The following is a 22,622-nucleotide window of genomic DNA, read 5'->3' on the forward strand; positions in this document are numbered from 1 at the left end:
GGAGACAGCCAGGCAGGGGTGTGATGGGGCCAGGCCCTGCACTGCTTCTGGGCCTCTCCAAGGATTCTGGTCTTTGTCCTCTGAGCAATGAGAGGCCATGGTAAGGACCTAAGTGGGGGAGGTAACACAATCAGACTGAATTGTAAAATATAACCCAGGCTTCAGAGTAGACAGCAGACAAAAGGGCAAGAGAGGGAAAGCTGTTCTCCACAGCCATTCCAGAGGGTAAGGTGGGGGCAGCTGCGGGTGCAAGGGTGTGCACAGCGTGAGGCAGCGTGCACAAGAGGGCTTCCAGACAGCGAGGATGGTGGGCGAGACAGGAGGCACCATGGGAGCCAATGTTTGGTTTGCACAACTAAATGGAAGATGGAGCCAAATGCTGAGAACAGGTGTCGGGGACAGAGACCAAGTTTAGGCGTGAACCAGTTACTGAAACGTGCTCAGCGTGCCCACGTATCTTGTGGCTCCTAATACCTCCCACATACTTTTGTGAAATCTCTACTTTGTAAGTTACCCAGATATACTTTGTTCTCAACAGCATATGAAAATCCCCAGGTATGACCCAGGGAATACAAATACAATGGAAATGCCTTTCACTTTTTACACCTATACTTTAAAGGTTAGCTATGGGAAAACAAACAGGAAATATGCTTTAAAAGATTGAAGGTCGGCACAGTCTAAATTCAGAAGACATTAACTGCCATACCCCTACCCAATAATAAGGGACTTTCGGGAAGACACAGTTCATCCCTGCATTGTAAACGTAATGTCGGCTCCCAGCTCCTAATACTCCATGGCTTTATATGGTTCACACATAAAAGTTCACAGCAGAAATTGGCACAGTGGTTCTCTTCTCCTTGAACTGGCTTCTTTACTTGACTTCCAGAAGAACAGGCTCTGCTAGTGTTCTTCCAACCTTCTCGGCCACCACAGTCTCCTGATCATACACAAGTCTGAACACAGGAGCACCCTGGGGCTCAGTCCCTGGCCCCCACCCCTCCTCCAACTGTGTTGCCTCTCCTGGTGATCTTATCAAGTCTTCCTGCTTAGAATATCATCTGTCAGCCAAGGAAAGCAGTGGAAGAGCTCAGGCCCCTCCCACGCTCAGCCCCTTCACTCCATAGTTAACGCACATCCCATTGTAACAGGACCAAACTGCATGTCTCACACTTTCTCCCCCAAAATACACTCCCAGTCTTTCCATTTTCGGTAAATGCTGCCACCACACACCCAGTTGCTGCAGCCAAAAGCCTAGATATCAAGCTTTATTCCTTTCTTTCTTAATCTCCTCCAACAGCCAATCCAGTTGGCAACCTTCAAAACAGACTGAGAATCAAACCACCTGGCTAGACAACAGGGACAACAGCAATTGTCACCTAGCTGGCCTCCCATGTTCTCTATCAACTCCCTGAGATCATCATGCCATGAAGACTTTTAGAAGCTGATTACAGTACCCTGGGAAAGGGATCATGCTGGCGTAGTCTAGGGAGTGGCAGTCATGGCGGCACAGAGGTAACAGGTAAAGTAGGGGAGTTTCAGAGATGAAACAGACGCCTTCAGTGATATTCCAATGGTGACAGGTTCCCACTGCTGTTAACAAACATCCAGTCTTTGCCATGTCCTGCAAGGCCCTTGCTCATGGGTATGGCCACACAGCCCTCAAGCTGGCCACACTCGGTCCCCATCTCAGAACCTGACATCTGCCTTCTGCTTGGGATGCTGGTCTCCCAGAACTTTATCAGATTTCATCCGTCATCTCACTTATGCGCTGCTCAAATGTCAACACCTCAGAGTCCTCCCCTGCTTTTCCTATCTAAAGTAGCCTGCCTGGGTGTGGTGGCTCACGCCTGTAATCCCAACACTTTGGGAGACCAATGTGGGAGGACTGCCTGAGGCAAGAAGTTCAAGCTTGCAGTGCTATAATTGCATAATTGCACTCCAGCCTGAGCAACAAAGCAAGACACTGTCATTTATTCATTAAGCTAAATAATTCATTAAAGCAGCCTGCCTGTGTCCCCACACTATTATCTTTTACTGCTTTATTTTCCTCTCAGTACTTGTCACTACCTACAATTATTGTCAGCCCTCCATATCCATGGGTTCCTTATCTGTAGATTCCACCAACCATGGGATGGAAAATACCCAGGAAAAAAACTGCTTCTGTACTGAACAGGAACAGGCTTCTTGTCAATACTTTCTAAATAATACAGTATAATAACTGTTTATCTAACATTTACATTGCATTAATAGGTACTGTAAGTCATCTGGATTTAAAATACTCAGGAGGATGTGCATAGCTTATATGCAAATAACTACATCATTCTATATCAGGGACTTGAGCACCCTCAGGGTTTGGTATCTAGGGAGGTCCTAGAGCTACTCCCTGGAGCATACCTAGTGACAGCTACAATTCATATCAACTTGTTTCTAAGATTCACGGATCTGTCTTGTTCATCACTGTTTCTCTAACTCTTAGTTCAATATCCATAAGTATTTGTTGGATAAATATATGAAGATCATTCATTACACATTGGTTTTGTAACTATTATATATAACCAGTTCAGCAGCTGATGGGAACTTTCCCTCTCATTCCAACTCCTGCAGTTCATAGCACTCACTTTTCCTGAGCTATAACAGTTCTTCCCATTCAAATCATGTGATTCTGTACTTAACTGCTGTCTGATTCAGTTCATCAGAATATTTTACTGCCTACTATGTGCAAGGCATTGTGTGGGACAGAAAAAGTACACGAAAAATCAGTGTGATCCAATCTTGAAGAAGCATGCAGTTCATTTGGGGATAAAGAAAGAGCACAGAAGAGACTTCTGGCCTTCCCTGAGATAGCCTCATAGTTCTGATGATCTACAAATGACCTAGTGGGTCCTAAACTCGCAGTAACTGAAATATCACTGAAGTGTGGTCTTGAGTGACCTTCCCTGAGGGTAGGAATGAATGAGCCCTGTGGCTACCACAGGTACCTCTCTGGCTCTCCAACCCTCATCCCACAGTGCAGTTTGATGATTCTCACCTCATCTTTTTAAATTTTTAATAATGTTCCCAGATCGATCAAGGTATACCTGAGAAATAAAAATTATATATACGTAAGGTATACGGTGTGAAACTTCGATACACATATACATTGTGAAATGATTCAATCAAGCTAATCACCATGTCCATCACCTCAGGTACTTATCTTTTGTGTATGTGTGTGTGTCAAGAACACTTAAGATGTATTTTCCCAGCAATCTTCAACAATACATTAACTGTAGTCACCTTGTGTGCAAACCATCTCCAGAACAAGAGTTTGGCACAAACGGAACTACTCTGGCAGAATGTGCTGCTGCCAACTGACTCATGCAAGGAGAGGCCAACATAAAAGATGAAGATGGCCAAGGACCAAATGAGTCTTCTATGATGCTGCGGCAGGTTTTAGGATCAAGCTTGACCTGTTTCACCATCTTGCCCACCCTGAGGCATAAAGAGGTAAAGTGAACAAGTTCCCGTCTGGATAATGACAAGGCAAAAAAGGGTTGCACAATAGAGTTTCTTTTACTTACATTAATTTAATATAAATTAAGAGTTTTATGGTATCCGGGTGCAGTGGCTCATTCCTGTAATCCCAACACTTTGGGAGGCCAAGGTGTGCGGATCACCTGAGGTCAGGAGTTCCAGACCAGCCTGGCCAACATGGGGAAACCCCATCTCTACTAAAAATATAAAAATACTAGCCAGGTATGCTGACAGGTGCCTGTAATCTCAGCTATTTGGAAGGCTGAGGCAGGAGAGCTGCTTGAATTCAGGAGACAGTGGTTGCAGTGAGCAGAGACTGCGCCACTGCACTCCATCCTGGGTGACAAAAGCGAGGCTCTGTCTCAAAAAAAGAAAAAAGAGTTGTGTGGCTTTAGTCCTTGTTTTTACCATCACTAACAATCTGGTGTCTTAACCTTTTCCGTTACACTTTACGTAATGTGAGAAACACAGTTGTAATTGTACTTGTAAAGCTGAGGATTCAACAAGGTCAAGGGTCCACCAAATACCTACACACAAAAATGAAAGGAATGCAAATATGGCAGAAAGTGAAGTGTTAGCTGAACGGCATCAGTAACTTCAAGGAAAGGCCAGGTCGTCTTAGCTAGGAGGACAGTCAAGGGAAGAAGCCCCTGTGTGCCGAGTGATCGACTAGAGGGTAAGGTGACCCCTCTGCCTAACGCAAGTTATCCCAATGAACGGCACTTCCTGCACCTCTGCAGTATTCAATGATCTAAGAGGTTCAGCCCTGGTTTCCTAATAAACAAAAGAGTTTAAAAAGGAAGAAAATACTGTTTTCACAAACTTGGTAAATTATTCTTCACTGGGCACCAAATATCCATAATGAATTAAGCGCAGTCCTTTGGACAATGCTAACGAACAGAAGCAGCTTTTCATTTCATCCTTAATTAATGGTGCCAAGCCAGTATTTTCAGATAAACACTGTTGAGTGACCTGCTGTGAAAAATCAACACACTTAAAGCTGATGGCCAACATATAGCTCATCACCTACAAAGCCGAAGCCAGCCTAGCTATGGCCCCAGTCCTGCCTCTTTCTTAATATACTCCAGCAGTAAGGATTTACTTTAAACTGAAAGACACTCTGTGCAGGCGGTGTTCACCTGCTCCTGGATTCTTCCTGCAGCAGAGATGGCAAGGCCCTCAGGGTCAGCTCTTCACTCACAGCTCCCTCAGGGACAACCGTCTTCCTTCATAATTATGTTGTAAGAACCTCACTGAGAAGACACGTGGCCTGCTTAACACCAGAGAGCTCAGTGGTTTCCACCCAAGGTGATACAAAAAGGAACCTCATCAAACCTTCTGGGCAATGCTGGCATGCCCCATGGATGGCACACCCACAATTGTTCACATGGCACAGCCAGTCCCTAGAAGGCTGCCTTCATCTGCATGCCATTCTCCAGCTCCCAAATGCTCTCTACTTCGGTAATAAGTAGCAGTGAGATGGTGCACACGTGCCTGCTTCCAAATGAAAATAAGGAGTCCAATTAAAATGAAAAGAAGAGTAAAGTAACAGAAGATGCTTTAGAAAAGCACAATAGTGCAAATATGTCACAAGTCAGCTGTAAAATAAGTACAATCAATGCAGACATGATCTTGGGATGACTTTGTATGTTAAGAGGCCAAGAATGAGAAAATATACATGAGTGATGTTTCCCTTTCTTTTTAGAATGAGGCCAAAGAGAAATGCTAAATAAAATAAATGTATTATTAGAGATTCCACAGTATATAGGATTTTTAAAACTGCAAGAAAATTATATTTTCTACTTAAGAGTGTACACTAATAATGGATCTATAAAAACTGGCAAGATTAAATAAATTTAGATGCTACTCAATACAGATGATTTTAATAAATACTTAGTGTGAAGGCAATAATCTTAAGGAGAAAGAAAACGCTGCTAGGAAACTCAGTACTCTAGGTTTCAATATGCAGTCTATACCTGTCTCTTAGTCAGAAGCTAGTCACCAGGTGAAAACAATTACCAGCTCCATTCTTCATTCCTGTTGTTTCTAGGGCCATTTTATAGTTGCTTACTTTACTCAGAAAGTAAAAATGGGTATATACGACATTTTTGGAATTATCTTTGCCAGCTATATTCCTCTTTAACACAAATAGTTGGATCAAATGACTGCCTTTAGCTTGACACACCATAATATTTGTATTTAGTGCTGTCCTTAACTCCTAAAATTGCTACATTATAGTGGCCTTGGAAAAGCAAGTTATAAAACCTCAAAGTCAAAGGTTAACAGTCTGACTCAGTCAACAGCAGAGGCTTCTGTTCCTGTAAAGGAAACTAGGGTGGGCCTCTCACTGCAGCGGCCAGTTGGTCTTCCTCACTCGGATCCCTAACGCACTCTTGTCCCTTGTGTATATTGCTGCTGGGATCTCATCCTTAAACACTGTTTTGACCATTTCTTGTACCCTCCTCAAAAACCTATGGTGGTGAATTTCTGCAGCCAAATCAAATGCCTCTGGAACTTCTCAGTAAGCTTCAACACCTATGCAGCACAGGAGGTGCCTCAGCTGAACAAATCAGTTGGGGGGAGGAAGGAAGGGGGAGGGGAAGGGGGAGGGGGAGGGGGACTGCTTATTGCTCCAACGTTTGTTTCTCCTTTCCTCCTTAATACTTAAAACTCTGAGCTGGGAACGGCCACTAAAGAAAGATGTTAGAGATACTACCCAGCCTCCCTGCAGCTGCGTATCCCATGTGGTTAAACTCTGGCTCATGGAATGGAAGCCGCTTCCAGAAGTCTTCCCTCCAGAGCGGTAGACCTCCTGTGCCCTCTCTTCATCCCTTCCTTAATCCCACTGCCTGGAGTGGAGACGCTGTTTCTGAGCACCTGGATGACGGCTGTCCCAGGACTGGCCAGAAGGGAGCGGGATGCAGCTATCGCACAGTTCTGGACGCAAAGCTCACTTCCTGAGGGCAAATAAATTCCTATCCTGCTTAAGCCAGTTATTAGGTGATCTCCTGAGCCCAATCCTAATTACTACAGCAATCATTTAGTCAAGAAACATGACCTGAACATGCAGAAGCACCTGAAACGCACGAATACACAGTTGCAAGCCTTGAGAAGCTTTCTACCAGTCAGGGCTTGACATGCACCAAACACCAAGAGGAACATGAAGGGGCATCTGAATTGCTGCCTGAACACAGCAGAGTCTGGAAAACTGGGAGCTATTAAAAAATAACCTTGGCCCCTTTAGAATAGTTAGGATGTGGATCAACAGAACAGATAAGATGAAGAAGCTGAGAAGGAAAGGCTTGAAGAACATGCTGGAGGAACCATCACCACAGAGAAGGGCAGGCTGGTAGGACTCCGTGGTGCGCAGACCAGGCACCCCAACACCAGCGCAGTACCGGGATCTGACCAGCCTGGAGGCTTCTCCAACCCCGTCTCCCCCTCCACCCACCCAGCCTTAATACTTAACTCCCCTCAGCTTCCTGCACAGTCCACTAACCTCCACCTGCTCTGTGAGCCCGGCATCAAAAGCAGGCAACTGAGCTAGAGATCTTGACTCAATGCAGTGGAGTGAAGGTGAAAAATCCCAGAGGCTCAGAGTTGCAAAGGACCTTCAGAAAACCAACAAACTAAATTGTCAGATGGAGAACATGGGACGCAGAGAAAGAAGCCCAGTGCCACACTGATAGCTCAGGAGGGAGGTGGGACAGGAACCCTGCTTTCTGACTTTGAGAGTTCAGCTTGCCCCACCTTTTTTCCTGAACATGCAAATAAAATGACCATTTCTACATTTCTGAATAAAGTGTCTTTAAATATAAAAAGATGTCTTAAAAATAAATTTTCTTCATAAATTTCCCTTTTGAGAATTTGGGAGAAAATTCCACACACGTCTAAACTTCAGGAAATGTTGTCATTTGCCTTGCCTTTCTGGGCCTTAGCAAGTACAAAAGATTCAGAAGACAAACACACACACACGCACACACAAACACCACCTTCTGTCAGGGCTCCACCTGACTACAAGGTTGTCCCTATTAAACAGTCAAAGCATATGCAGAGTGACACTACAATATGACAATCTGCAGCACGTCAAAGTCATGCCTTCCAAGGGTCTGCATAACCAAGCAAAAAGTCAACGACAACCAGAAAAAAACCCTTTTCACCTAAAAGCAACGCTATGTGACCAAAGTCCATCAATGCTGGAGTTTTAAACAGGATCTTTCATTCCAAACACTTAACACTGCCAAAAAAGGTGGAGTAAAGAGATTGTCCATAAACAATGACTAGGCAAAAAAAAAAAAAAAGTATTTAAAGAGCTTATCTGCAATAGTTAACCCAAAAATGAAAACAATTCAAAAGACTTTGGAGAATGAACAATTGATGCAAGATTTAGAATAAGATAACAAGATGGTCTGACCAAATGTTTCCTACCATTTCTGGATGCTGTTTTTCTAAGATGGCAAAGTGTGGTGGCCTCAAAGTTGATTTGAATTTATGAGACTTCTGTCCTGCTCCATTCTGGACTCTGTTGAGGGGCCGGCGTCTGCATGGGGCACAGACTTGGCACTTCATATTCATCCTCACAAGCATTGTTGGAATTACTTCCCATTTCACCTCGAAGGTCACGGCATGAAACTAAAGAGGCCCCTCCGGCAGTCACCCAGCTTGCCTATGGGACCCACAAACTCATTCAAACATCTGATAAATGCCAAGCCATGCTCTGTTGCTACCAAAATGGCAAAGTCATGGTCCCACCCTCAAGAAGTTAGAATCTAATAAGGAAACTGACATGTAGACAAATAGCTAGATGTGGCAAGCACCAGGTGTGGGAGTTATGGCACAAAAGATGGAGGGATTAACTCTCCCAGGAGTGTGAGGCAGAGAAAGGACCCAGGAGGGGTCACTCAGGAGGCAATGCTCGAACTGCATGTGAACATTTCAGCAGGAGTTTGCGAGGTGAGCAAGGAGAGGCATCCCAAGCCCAGGACACAGACACATGGAGGCTCTGAGGCAGAACACAATGGTGTCATGGAGGATACGGGGGTAACTTTACATGGCTCGGGTGACGGCTTGGGTCTCCAGTGAGAAATTAACCCAGAAAGGCCAGACTGGAAGAGAGCACCTGGAGTTTTTGCCAAAGATCTCTGCATTTCAGAGCCTGAACAAATGCCTTCAATTTCTCTCCTTTCCACTCTAGCAGCTAGCGAAAAAGTCTAGGGACAAATAATGACAAACATCAGTGGGTAACGTTTAACAAATGCTCACCGTGTACAGGGAAGTGTTCTGAGTACTTGTGTGGACCCTTCCAAAGCTCACAAGCCCAAGAGGCAGGCATTACCATTACTACCCCACTTTACAGATGGAGAAGCAGCACCAGGTGACAGAGCCCATTAGGGGAGGCCCTGGGGAATGAACAAAGGCCGCCTGACTCCACACCGGGTCTCTTAACGCTGTGTGTACTGAGAGAAGAGCCACTTCCCTGAGATCTGCTAACAGGGTTCTAAGTCCAGATGATTCTGCGTCCCTCAGGCACAGTCCATCTGGCAGCTACCCACCTGCAAGATTATGTGATATAATTCATTAGTAGCCTCTTTGGCAAGTAAGAGACGTTTGAGAAAGATCAATTCACTTTCCTTTCTTCCCCATCCCCATTTTATATTGCCACGGAGACAGTGTATAGTCCCTGGCACTGTTCCTGGCCTTTGGAAAGTGCTGAAGGCCAATTCCAGCACCAAACCCAAGGGACCCCCTTCTCACCACCTCTCCTTCTTCACCAAACCCAAGGGACCCCCTTCTCACCACCTCTCCTTCTTCACCAAAACCAAGGGACCCCCTTCTCATCCCCTCTCCTTCTTTAAAAGGTTTCTATGGATTTAATCAACTGGCCGGATGCTACTGAACCACAGAACCAAAGGGCATGCATTCATAGAAACATCCTATGACAATAATAATAGACATTTGTACATAAGATAGTTCTTAAAAGTTAGTTAGGCCAAGGGCAGATAGGTCTTTCAGACAGCCTAGGAGCTGGCAATAATCTTGCAGAATGCTGTTATAATTTCCTCTTCTTGAAAAAGAGAAACAAAATTTTTAATTACTTTTAGAACTGAAATAGTAAATATTTGGTCTAAAATGTACCGTGAACCAAATTTTGGTCACTATGCCCTGACCAATATTTTAACTTCTACCATTACCACACTTGTCTCATTGGGTAAAATAAAGCAGGTGTGCTGACTGGAGACCTAACTCTTCCTCTAATCTCTGAAGGGTACATAAGCCACCAATTTTGACACAATGACCTTGGGGGACAGGGAAGGGCCAGGGCCAGGCCTGCTTCTGAGGGACAAAGCGGGAGGGCGCTGTGGCGCCAGACCTGCCAGGCCCAGAGCTGCCACAGCATACCTCCTGCTTTATAACCCAATGCAACCCAATGTCCTTAGAGGAATACACAAGCCACCCAAACTGGGGGCCCAGTGGTAGACGAGTGATGACTTAAGAGAAGCTGTTACTCTAACTATGATCTGTCTTGAGCTGGAATGGCCAAAAGATGAGATAAGGTCAGGTGCAGTGGCTCACGCCTATAAACCCAGCACTTTGGGAGTCCAAGGTGGGCGGATCACCTGAGGTCAGGAGTTCAAGACCAGCCTGGCCAACATGGCAAAACTCCATCTCTGCTAAAAAATACAAAAATTAGCCAGGCGAGGTGTTGGGCACCTATAATCCCAGCTACTCGGGAGGCTGAGACAGGGATAAGTGCTTGAACCCAGGAGGCAGAGAGCCAAGATCACACCAGTCACTCCAGCCTGGACAGAGTGAGACCCCATCTCAAAAATAAATAAATACAAAAGATGAGATAACAGAATAGCCTACGCTGAGCCCAGAGGTGGAAAGAAAGGAGGACTAACAGTGGCATGTACCCATCTCTCTCTTTTGTTTTGTTTTTCCCTCTCCATACCAAATAACTAGGCCTCTCCTTCCTTTTGTGTTTAGTATTAATCATGATAAACTGGTGGAAACATGCAGGTGAAACAAAGGAGATAAAACAAGGTAGCAGAAAATGATTAAATCTCACCCAACAGCCATTCCGTATCAGTTTGCTAATACTGATAAACTTTTCATTCTTCATTCAATCAAAAAATACTTATTTAATCCTTTCTATGTGCCAGCATTGTTCTAAGACCTGGATTTATCAGAGCATAAAAGAGAAAAAGTCCTGCATTCACAGAGCATACGTTTCTAGTGGAAGGACACAGACAAGCAATAACTAATAAATGAGTAATAAACTAATAAACACCGTATGTTATACACGCTACAGGGGGAAAACTCAGCAGCGTACCTGGGCTCAGGAGTGCAGGGGCTGGGGTAACGTCCAGGTTTAAATACAGTGGTCAGGACACGAGGTGATAGCGAGTGAGTACTTAAAGGAGGTGAGGCAGGAAGCCATAAGTTATTTGGGGAGAAAAACCTTCCAGTGCAAAGAATGGAAAATGGATCACGCTTCAACTATGTCTAGGAATTCTTTGCCTCATCCTAAGTCACTTTAAAAAGTTTTACATTTCGGCCAGGTACAGTGGCTCATGCCTGTAATTCCAGCATTTTGGAAGGCCAAGGCAGGTAGGCCACTTGAGCCTGAGAAGTTTGAGATGGCCTGGACAACATGGCAAAACCCCATCTCTACCAAAAAAAAAAAAAAATATATATATATATATAAGCTGGACATGGTGGTGCATGCCTGTAGCCCCAGCTACTTGGGAGGCTGAGGTTGGAGAATCACCTGAGTCCAGGTGGTGAAGGCTGCAGTGAACCATGATCACACCACTGCACTCTAGCCTGAGTGACTGAGTGAGACCATGTCTCAAAAAAAAAAAAAAAGTTTATGATCTGTGATTCATTCTGAGTTAATTTTGGCTTAAGATGTGAAGTTTATGTCAAGGTTTATATTTTTGGATATTGATGTCCAGTTGTTCCAGAATTATGTGCTGAAAAGGCTATCCTTCCTCCATCAAATTGCTTTTCCATTTCTGTCAACAATGAGGTAGAAATCTTTGTGTGAGTCCATCTCTGGCCTCTCTATTCTGCTGCATGGACATATGCACGTTGTCTCTCTGCCAGAACTACACTTTCCTTACAACTGCAGCCAAATCCTAAGTTCTAAAATTGGGCAGTGTGATCAGCCCTTGAAGGGCTTAAACAGTATACTGACCCGATCTGACTTCAAAAATATCACTCTGTTATGGCGAGAATATGCTGTTGGGGGCAGGAGGAGACCAACCAGGAGAACAGCATCAGAGATGGTAAAGAATGGTGAGATTCTGACATTATGAAAGTTAAGCCCACAGAACATCCTGGTGGACTGGATGTGAAGATGAGAACAAGAGAAGAGAGGAGTACGACCCCTAGGATTTGGGCCTGAACAACTGGGAGGATGGAACTGCCATCTGCTGAGATGGGATGTGTGAGGGAGCAAGTGTGGGACAGGAAGTGTTTCACACTTTGTGGTGAGAAGCCTGGCCTCAGGGATACAAGAACCAGTTCAAGACAGAGGTCTTTCTGGCCAGGATGTCATTAGCACATTACAGCCATGCTACTGTGTAAGCCTGCCAAAGTGGAAAAGCCCAGGCCCCAGGGAACCCTCCAATAAGGAGGTCAAACCAGAGATTCAGAAAAGGAGACAGAAGGTGGAGGGAGGAGGAAACGGCAACCCAAGGGGGCAAGCATCCACGTCAGAGTCTGCTGAGCCACTGTGTTGAGAACTGAGAACTGACAAGGCACCTCGGGAGACCTTGGCAACCACAGCCCTTGCAGTGAGCAGGTGTGGTATAAAAGGGAACGGAGGAGGTGGACTGGAATCCCAGCCTAACCCTTTCAGAGGGTTCTACTACATAGGGGAGCAGAAAAAATCCTGGAGAGGGCAGGAGAGTCAAGGGAGGCCGTGTGTGTGTGTGTGTGTGTGGTGTGTGTGTGTGTGTGTGTGTGTGTGTGTTTCAGGGGAGAAGGGACTCTGTGCGCTTTGCAGAAGAGAGTGTGTATTTGTGTGTGTGTGTGTGTGTGTATGTCTGTGTGTGTGTTTTTCAGGGGAGAAGGGAGTGTGTGCTTTGTAGGAGAGGAGAAAAAAAACAGCAGGAACACTAATGAGCATAATCCAGCAGGGTGTAGGCCCCTAGGGGCCTGGTTTATACCTGGAATCATCCTCCAAGGATCAGCAGGTGACTTAGGGGACTTCTGTGAGGAGAAGGGGAACTGGATCTCAGGTGGGCTCAGGCAGGAAGAGATTGGAAAATGCAGACAAATGTGCTCCCTTCCCTTTAATTCTCCCCTTTCTTTCTAGTGACTTCATGGGAGCCTTCCTCTATGCCTTGTGTTCTAAGCTCTGAGACAATGTCACAATCCAGACTTTCACAATAAATTCCCACTAGCTTCTAAGTGCGCAATCCTCAGGGCCAAAATCTCAGGCCAAGGTCTACAGAGTAAGAAGAATCACACGCGTATGTGCCGTGTGTGGAGAAAGGGAGAAAAAATAAGATAGTCACAGAACAGGGGCTTGTGTCTGTTCCTCCACCAGGCTCTCCTTTTCCATCCCGGCAAGAGTCACTTCCTGGCACCCGACAGGGGCCGGGTGCACAGCAGCCAGGCAAGCAGGAGCCCTCATCGCGTGGAGAACGCAGTAGACAGACAGGCAGCGTATCACAACCGGTTGGTCTAACTGTGAGCAGAGGCACAAAACAGGATGGGACACTGTGCTGAGACCTAAACGGGACTGAGGAGAAACCAGGGCAAAGGTTTTAAGGCAGAAACAAGTTTGGCTTGTTTGAGAAGCAGAGAGAGGGTCAATGTGATCAGGTGTGGGCATTAGCAGGGAGGGGTGTGTTATCTGCTGAGGTGGGGGAGGTAGGTAAGGGTCTGATCACTCAGAGCTTTCTAAACCAGGGCAAAGAGATAAGATTTTATTCTCAATGCAACAGGAGGCCATTGAAAGGAACTGAACGGAGAAATGACAATCTGTTTCCAAAAGATAAAGGCTTTTTTGGTGCGTTTCTTCTAGAAATCTCACTTTTTAATGCAATAAATAGCATATATTACTCAAGCTGAAAACTCATAAAACCGCCACCCATTTGATGGAACTAATGAAATACTGAGAATTTCCTGTCCAGGGGCCACCATGAGAGGTGGCAAAGACACAAAAGAGGCCATGCCAGGGCATCTGCTCTCAGCTTGGAGGAGAAAGATGTTCTAACACCCTGCAGCCAACTACATGGCAAATGCAGAGGGAATGTGGACCCAGAAGGGGTGGGGGAGAGATTAGTTATTAGAATTAGAATTTATCAGAGCAGGAACCTCCTCTGATTTCCATTTAATCAATACCTCCCAGGGCAGTCATTTAAGAGGCCTTTTCCAAAACAACACTGGCCTCGTCACACCCACCCACCACACGAGTAAGCGATCAGCTTCCTAACCAAAACCACACCAATGCTTCAGCCCCTGCCTGGTGACAGCAGCATCCAGGTCAGGAACAGAGACCGTACAGACTCCACCCGACTCTATTTAAAAACTCCTCTACAAGAAACAAGAATGGCTGTTTCCTTCACCTCCTAGAAGGCAACATAGTAAACTGACAACAGATGGAAAGAAAAGCAGATTTTTGCCCATTAACCTTCCAAGGGTTTTGACTTTGTTCAGATCTTTGCATCACAAATTCCCTTTGCTTTCTCCCTGGTTCCTAGAGAGAATTCCTCAGTGATGGAAGTCTCCAGCAAATGACAGCAACTCTATCAGTGGGATGGACTTTTGCTTTCAAAGCTATACTAGTTCTCTTCGGTACTCCTTGGGTCTCAAGCCTCAGCAGCAGACTCAGCACTGAAGACACTGGGCCGCAGCGCCCACAGCCTGGATTGAAGCCCTGCCTTTGCTCCTTATTGGCTATGGGACTTGCTGAGCAAGTTGCAAAATCTCCCTAAGCCACACTATCTAACCTTTAAAAGGGAGGACACTGTCACCACCAATCCCACAGGGTTGTTTTGAAGGTTAAAAGCACAGGCCAGGCACAGTGGCTCACACCTGTAATCTCAGCACTTTGGGAGGCCAAGGCTGGTGGATCACCTGAGATCAGGAGTTCGAGATCAACCTGACCAACATGATGAAACCCCATCTCTACTGAAAATACAAAATTAGTCACCATGGTGGCGCATGCCTGTAATCCCAGCTACTTCAGAGGCTGAGGAAAAAGAATCGCTTGAACCCAGTAGGTGGAAGGTTGTAGTGAGCGGAGATTGCACCATTGAACTCCAGCCTGGACAAAAGCAAAACTCCAGCTCAAAAAAAATAAATAAATAAAAGCAAAAACACAAAGCTTTTATGTGCAAAAAACACTCTATGTCCATAAACATAGAGCCAATGTCCACTGCTATCACTTTTCTTATTAGCTCACTAGGGACTGCTGAGGATGGGAGGATTAAAGAATAGCATTTACTTAACACTTTCTGAGAAGAGGGAAAGAAGGCTGAATATATTTTTCGACCCAGCTAATTCTGGACACAGCTGCACAAAGCTTGATGAATAGGTCTGCCAAGAACAAACAATAGCAGGCACTAAAAGAATCAAGCTAGAAACGGATATTCCCAAGGCCTTCAGCTACAGAAGAGTTCAAGTGATTCCATTTCAAACAGGCTCCCGTGCCCACCAGCCAGGCAGAGGGGACCCTTAACTGAGCCTAGAGGCTATTAATCACCCTACCCTTCCCCAAAGTCCGCATCCCTTATCCTCTGCACCCTCCAGAGCCTCCCCAGCATCAGTGCTGGTTCACATGACATCATTTTGGCATGGGCCTGTCTAGAGACACAATTCTACAGATGTAAAAAAGCAACTTCTAGCCACCAGCCACAGAGATGTCAGCTCTCCCTAAGCCAACAGGCAGCACAGGCCAGATTCTATTCAACAGCAAGAACTGAGATGTCCCCACCCAGTCTTCAGCTCACCCTCCCGGTCCCCATGTTAGAATTCTGAAGAGGCACTGAACAGAGAAATGACAGTTTCTCTGTTACTATAGTTATCCAGTTACTACCTACACTCAAGACTATGTTCCCAAGAAAACTAGGTCCAAGAGTCACATGGAAGAAAGCGCACTGGATTAACACGTAGGGAATGGCTCTGAGCCTGCTACTCAGCTTAGTAGTCAGCTGCGGCCTCCCATCACTCTTCTGATGCTCTGAGCCTTCAGACAATGAAATTCTTTCATAGAATACACAGGTATTATCGCCACAGCTGCACTTTTAAGAGAATTTGCAAGCTAAAGGTGCTAAAAAATTATTCCATACATTTACCCTTCTGACAGAAATACACAGCCAAATAATTCAGGAAGCGAGACAAGTAAGGTGCCACCAAGTTCCTCAGCTCCTAGGAACTGAGAAATGCACACACTGCTGTGCCAGCCCTCAGAGTCCCAATGGGACAAACCACCCAGGGTGCTCTGGTAGCACACAACAAAATGTAGAGTGGCTCATGTCTGTAATCCCAGCACTTTGGGAGGCCAAAGGGGGCAGATCACTTGAGCACAGGTGCTTGAGACCAGCCTGGGCAACACAAGACTCCATCTCTACAAAAAAATACAAAAATCAGCTGCACATGGTGGCTCACACCTCTGTTCCCAGCTATTTAAGAGGGAAGAATGCTTGCGCCTTGAAGACTGAGGCTGCAGTGAGCTGAGATCGCACCACTGCACTCCAGCCTGGGCAACAGAGCAAGGAGAGAGGATTCTGTAGGTTAGGATCCCTCTATCCAATCAGGAGGCAGCCTGGGAACAGGAGTTACTAAAACTCAGAACTGCTCCCTCAACATCTATTTAGCGGGAAAATGGCAGATTACAGAGCAGGATGCAGAGCACATATCCATGGCTGTGAAGCACACCCACAAGCAGGGCGTTGCGTGGCAAGTGTGCAAACTGCTCATGCAGCCACCTTCAGGTAGCAGAGCTCCAGGCAGCTTTGATTTTCTTCTTTGCAGTTTTCCACACTGTCCAATTCCTTAACATGATCATGTATCATTTTCCCCTTAAAGTTATATTTAAAAGCTCCCAAAATGGAATGATTTCCAATCATGCAAAGCACACACTCCTGGAAAATCATATTTCAAGTGAATATTTGTATTTTGAATCATTTTGTTTACTAACATAATTTCTCAGATATGTTCCCACTGATGTACCCTCCACATAAAAAATTATAACAATTTATTTTAAATTTTTAATTCAATCAAAATATAGTCATTTAAATGCCTTCTCTTTACATACTTTTTCCAATGTTTTCACACATATTATTTCTCTCAATGTAGATGCCAGTGACAGAGTAGTCCCCACTTCGGAACAAGCAAAGTGACTGAACTACTTGACTTGCCCAGGGTCACCTCCTTGATAGGTCTATAACCAGGTCCAGTTTCCTAACCCCAGCCCAGTGCTTTCCCATGAGTGCCCAGAGGGACCCGGGTTGTTCGGACTCCACTCAACTACAAAGGCGCTTATCAGCCATCTTCCACAGGAGGACTTTTCAGAATACCAGATATTCACATTAAGTAGAATTGAGCGTATTATTTATTCCTTGATTTACCAAAGCTGGCCTGCCTGTGTTCTCCCTTCCTTATTTATAATTTTCATCCACCTTAAAGATAATCAAAAAGCAAAAGTTAATTCGCTGTTTCTTTGCTGTTTCAAAACGAAGTTGCCTCTTGGAACCTCTTTTCAAAAGTAGCAGCAGGTTATCAAAAAATAAAGAGATATATGTAGAAATATATAAAAGACCCATGGGTTCACATGCCCCAGGTGGCGTTCTAAGATGTGGTTTTGCTATCACTTTACCCAAGATGCCTAAGCCACCAACACTACCAACGATACCTTTGTAGTTTCCGCCTATGAACTTCAGAATTTCTAAGTTTTATTTACCTAACAGTATATATTAAATAATAATAATAATGTTCCCATTTTATATACTTCAAAGACACATTTTCCAATTGCAGCCTGTTGCAAGAGATTCAAAATATAATCAAATTTTTTTGTAAAAAGCAAAGGCATTTTGTATTTTCTCCCTAAATATGGCAGCTTTAACAAGGACTATGCAATGTAGGCAGCCATGTTCAACGGAAAATAGCAAACAGCAAGTCCCTACAACAAAACCTGCTAGAAAGGACACTCTTAAGACTCCAAAAATCAAAGTGAGTCAGGAGCCAACAGCTTCTACGAGGCAGAATGCTGTAAAAACATCTAAGGCTCAGGTCCAAGACTATCAGAATCCCAGGATCACTAGAAAATGCTCCATAGAAACAAGATTCCGTTTTTATGATGCAAAGGGAGAAGAGACAACTTGACAAAAAGACATCCTGCTTTATAAACTTTTCCAGGACAATATCTGTTTCACAAATTAAACACCCACTGATTTGAACCAAAAGCAACAGCTAATGTAACTTATTAATTACAGGATACCTTTTTTCTCCCTTCCACAGCTCTTTTAAAAACTGAATAAATGCTGCTGCCCAAATCACAGAAAGGGAAAAGCAAACATTTTTCCCCTGGCCCTAAATGCCTGTTTTCATTTCAAATAACTGTCCTTTAAAGTTCTATGATCAAGCAAAGACTCAATTTCACAAATATAAGCTCAAAAACTAGAACTCAGGATTGAGAAAAAAAAATCTAGTTCAAAATATGTAGGCAATAAAGCTCAAAATCTTTTAAGTATCAGACAGTGACTAAGCACCTGCTGCTATGTAGATTGCCGTTAATAATCAGCCAGTCTTCCCTCTTAGGTTTCTACCCCTCCTCCTGAACAAAAACAGCTTTAGAGGCCATTATTCCAGGAGGTCGGAGCACAGGTTGCACAACTGAGCTTCAACCTGAGTTCTTGGCTTGTACCAGCCAGCAGCGCAGGATCCTGCCACCACCGCACCGCATACCTTCTCAACATGAACGCAGACGTGTACATCATTCTAGGATACTCTACAAGAAGGGGAAATATTCAGCCATGAGAAATCTTGTCCACACAGATGTGGGAACTTAGAGTAAACAGTCTAGCCCATAATGACTGAAAGTTCACTTGAGAATTAGGAGGGGAAGAGAAATCTTTCATATTTAGGTAAATTAGGTGAGATGAAATATTTTTAAGTTGCCACGCAAAGGCTTCATGAAATTCCGGAGCCTTTCAACAACAGAAGACAGGAAAGAGGACCTGGCAAGCGGGGAAGAGAGACAGAGACATTCTGTACTCATTTCTGTTTTAAAAGTAGGTATAAGACAAACAGACTGGCCTCATAAAACAATGGAAATGAGAGGAATGTAGGAAGAAGTAAAACCACCTGGCAGAGCAGCGTGCTGAAGACCTCTGAGTGAGGAGATGTGAGCTTATTTGAGAGGTAACCCCAGGAACGCAGGAAGTCGCCGGCAAGGAATCCTGGGGCGAACCCAGAGAGAGGCTCCCAAAGGCCTTGCTGGGGGCTGGGAAGCCAATGACTAGTACATGCAGTAAGAAGAGATGGTCACAGAAAGTCAAAGCAAATAATAAAGACATGTCCATAAAAGGTCGAATCCGGAGGCCTTGCTTGTTCTAAGTTCCACGTGCGTTTTCCCAGAACCACAGGCTGGCAGACAGTGGAGGCAGAAGGCGTGTAGTTCTCCCGACGCCTGAAAATCCCTCCAACGGCCTAGACTCAGCAGGACCAAAACCTAACTCCCTCGTTTCTCCCAGACCCTAGCCTCCTCACTCAGGCCATCCTCCTCTTCATTCAGGGGGTTAGCTACCTTCCTGTTCATTTTATTTGAAATGCAGTCTCCACAAAATCTTTAAGAATAAAGGAATTTGTTTTCAGCGAATTTACTTACTCAAGAACTTCTTATCTCTCAGCTTTTCTCAGAAAATTTGTGCACAATCCCTCCTTTCCTGACTCACGGGAATGAAATGTGAAAGTAAATGGTTTCAAGTACATTTTAACAATAATCTTCTCTTCCTTACTATCTCCTTCTGAAAATCTACCCCTAAAAGTCATGTACAATAACCTCAGTAATTCTCAAGAAGAGATTATATGCCCTAGGGGACCTCTGACAATATCTGGAGACATTTCTGGTTGCTATAAATAGGAGAAGTAGGGCTGGTAGGAGATAGGGGAGGCGGTGACTCACACCTGTAATCCCAGCACTTTGGGAGGCCAAGGCGAGTGGATCACCAGAGGTCAGGAGTTCAAGAACAGCCTGGCCAACATGGTGAAACCACGTCTCTACTAAAAATACAAAATTAGCTGGCCATGCTGGTGGGTGCCTGTAATCCCAGCTACTTGGGAGGCTGAGGCAGGAGAATTGCTTGAACCCAAGAGGCAGAGGTTACAGTGAGCGGAGACTGCACCATCGCACTCTAGCCTGGGCAACAAGAGCGAAACTGTATTAAAAAAAACAAAAAAAAAAGGAGAGGTGGTGGTATCAGTCATCCAGTCATCTAGTGAGTAGAAGGCAGGGAGGCAGCTCAACATCCTGCAATGACCAGGACAGACAGCACAACAAAGATCAGCTGGCCCAAAATGCCAACAGTGCCAAGGTTGAAAAATCTCCTTTTAGGAGTAAACAAGAAGAAAAGAAAAAGTTCATAATATAAAAATCCTAATATTCTCTTATAAATGTTACTTTTTTTTATAGACATGAATAGACAAAGCACACATTGTATCTTAAAATTCCACAATTACATATACCATGGGTTGTAGGTAGACATTTAGAATCAATGATAACTGATGTCATCTGGCAGGATCTACAGCTGGGCAGGAGGGAGAGGGCAGGTCAGCTGATTCCCTAACATAAGCCCCTCCTAACTAAATGGAAACAGGATCGAAATATCTTACCAATAAATATCAACTCCAGCCGTATTTTTTATGTAGTTGTATTTATTTAGAGACAGGGTCTCACTGTGTTGCCCAAGCTAGAGTGCAGTGGCGTGATCTTGGCTCACTGCAACCTCCGCCTCCCAGGTTCAAGGGATCCTCCTGACTACAGGTGTGCGCCACCACACGTGGCTAATTTTTGTGTTTTGGGGGTTAGGCGCTTCGCCATGTTGGTCAGGCTGGTCTCGAACTCCTAGACTCAAACGATCCGCCTGCCTCGGCCTCCCAAAGTGCTGTGATTACAGGTGTGAGCCAGGTACTTGGCCCAGCCTTATTTTTTAAAACAGGCCTTTTGATTTTAATATTTTCTGCAAAACCAAAGTCCTCTGATGTAAACTGTGATCCAGCTCAGACCAGGCCTCTGTCTCCCTGCTTCCCCACTATGTAAAAAATTCCCATCATTAAACTTTCTCATTACTGGGAGAGGGGCTTGTGTACCTGTTAAGATTTATGATTCAGACTCCCACAAAGTGGTAAAACACTTCCAGAGGGTCTAAGACAATAACCAAAAACGCCTTAGTGTGTGCGGCAAAAATTATAATGAAAGCAAAAATCTTATCAAAGGAATGTCTTCCTTTAAGTTAACGACGTCATTTTACACCTTCCAAAGCTGCGAGGGGCGAGCCCCAAAGCAGAACGTGCGTTACTCTGCCTGGCCTTGTCCTCTGGACTTGCTTGAGCCACACACCCCGCGGTCTCAGGAGTCAAGCACTACACCTGGCTGCCAAAGCGTGACTGGCAGAGGTTAATTAACACCTGCCCTCCTCCAGGTGAATGCGAACGCGAGTGGGCATGGACCGCAAGGTTGGCCCGTGGGTGCCAGGGGAAGCGAGGGCTCGGACCACACCCGACCTCCGCACTCGAGGTCCCCTCAGGCAGGATCCGCGGCTCTCGGGGTGGGTGGTCTCCAGCCCGCCACTCCGGGAATGCCGCCGGTCCTGGATGGACACCCTTCTATTCAAACCCGACGGTGAAAGGGATCCTTTAAAACCCCGGCGTAGCTGCGCGCTCTCCCGGTAAGACGCTCCAGCACCGCCGCAGGGCCCGGGCGCCGGCTCCTGCCCAGTGCGCCCTCGGCCCATGCTGCGAGGATGCCGCCGATCCCGGGCGCTCCCAGGGACACTGCGTGCGCCGGTGTGCGGATTCAGGGAGCGCTCCCAGGTGCGTACGCGCAGGTGTGCGGACTCGGAGGGGCGCTGCCAGGGGTACACGCGCAGGTAAGCGGACTCGGGGAGGGCTCCCAGGTGTGTACAGGCAAGTGAGCGAACTCGGGGGGTCGCCCAGGCGTACGTGTGCGGACTCCGGTCCGCGAACGACAGGTCATGCCAGGGAACCCCCAAACCCGGCCCACGCTCCCTGCGCCCCAAACCGCTCATCACCAACTCACCTCTTCCAGAAATTTGGTCAAATCGTACACCTTGTGGTGCAGGATCAGCCAGGTGCTCTTGCTGTGGTTGTGCTTCTTAATCTCCTCGAGAGTGTAGTACTTCACGGGCTCGTCAGACTGCTCGGCCATCTCTGTGCGCCGCGAGCCAGGCCCAGCACACACAGCAGCGTCGGGTGGAGCAGAACGGGCGACTCGGCCAGCTCCACCCGGGACATTCCCCGCGCCGGTCACCGCACCAAGGGCTGGGCGGCCGGCTCAGGGGCGGGGCGCCATAGAAGGACCTCCGAGGGTTGGCCAGCATCTTTGTCACTCAAAAGTCCCCGCCTAGGGCCGACCCCCCCCCCACTCTCGGCCAGCCCAAGCGTGGTCCCGCCCAGCGTGGGGATGTTAATTGGCTGCCGGAGGTGCCCATCACAATATCCCGGCTGCCGCAGCGCGCGAAGGCCGCCACGGGACTCCACGTACAAAAGGGGGCTAGGGCAGAGGTGGAAGGTCGGAGGCGTCCTTGCGTGCGAGAGGGCGAGGGGCACCAGCGGGCATCGATGGGCCCGGTGCAGAGTACATTCTTGTGAGGGTAGTGACCTCGGCCGCGAATCGCGAGACTTTCCTAATCGCGGCAGCCTGAGTCCCAGAAGTTAATTTGTAACAAAAGTAGCTGTGTCCAAGTCCATTAAGGGGGCGTCTCGGGGAGCCGTTCGCAGGCACCAGAGAGATGAAAGCCTCGTGCGCGCTAGAAAACGGTTTCGCAACTCACCTCTGGAAGCAGATGCGCTGCCCACCAAAAATAAACGACGAACTCTGCCTGACCTCGCTGGGGCTTTGGAATGCCTCATCC

The 22,622-nt window shown here is 46.1% G+C and overlaps 1 protein-coding gene across 3 annotated transcripts in view; it reads right to left on the reverse strand.

Moving 5' to 3' along the window:
* LOC108303614 (cytochrome b5) overlaps positions 1-22,052 on the reverse strand; it is a 36,787-nt gene extending 14,735 nt beyond the window's left edge. Inside the window, exon 1 of one of the 3 annotated variants that reach the window (XM_017527545.2) lies at positions 21,788-22,052. In XM_017527545.2, the coding sequence (XP_017383034.1) occupies positions 21,788-21,916 (129 nt within the window). In that variant the 5' untranslated portion in view covers positions 21,917-22,052. Of the gene's footprint in view, positions 1-14,158; positions 14,361-21,787 lie in introns of those variants that run through there. The other 2 variants (XM_017527543.2, XM_017527544.2) reach the window with 2 other exon arrangements.
* Positions 22,053-22,622: the final 570 nt, after the last annotated feature.

Source organism: Cebus imitator, unplaced genomic scaffold (assembly GCF_001604975.1).
Source record: "Cebus imitator isolate Cc_AM_T3 unplaced genomic scaffold, Cebus_imitator-1.0 Scaffold49, whole genome shotgun sequence".
Taxonomy (NCBI): domain Eukaryota; kingdom Metazoa; phylum Chordata; class Mammalia; order Primates; family Cebidae; genus Cebus; species Cebus imitator.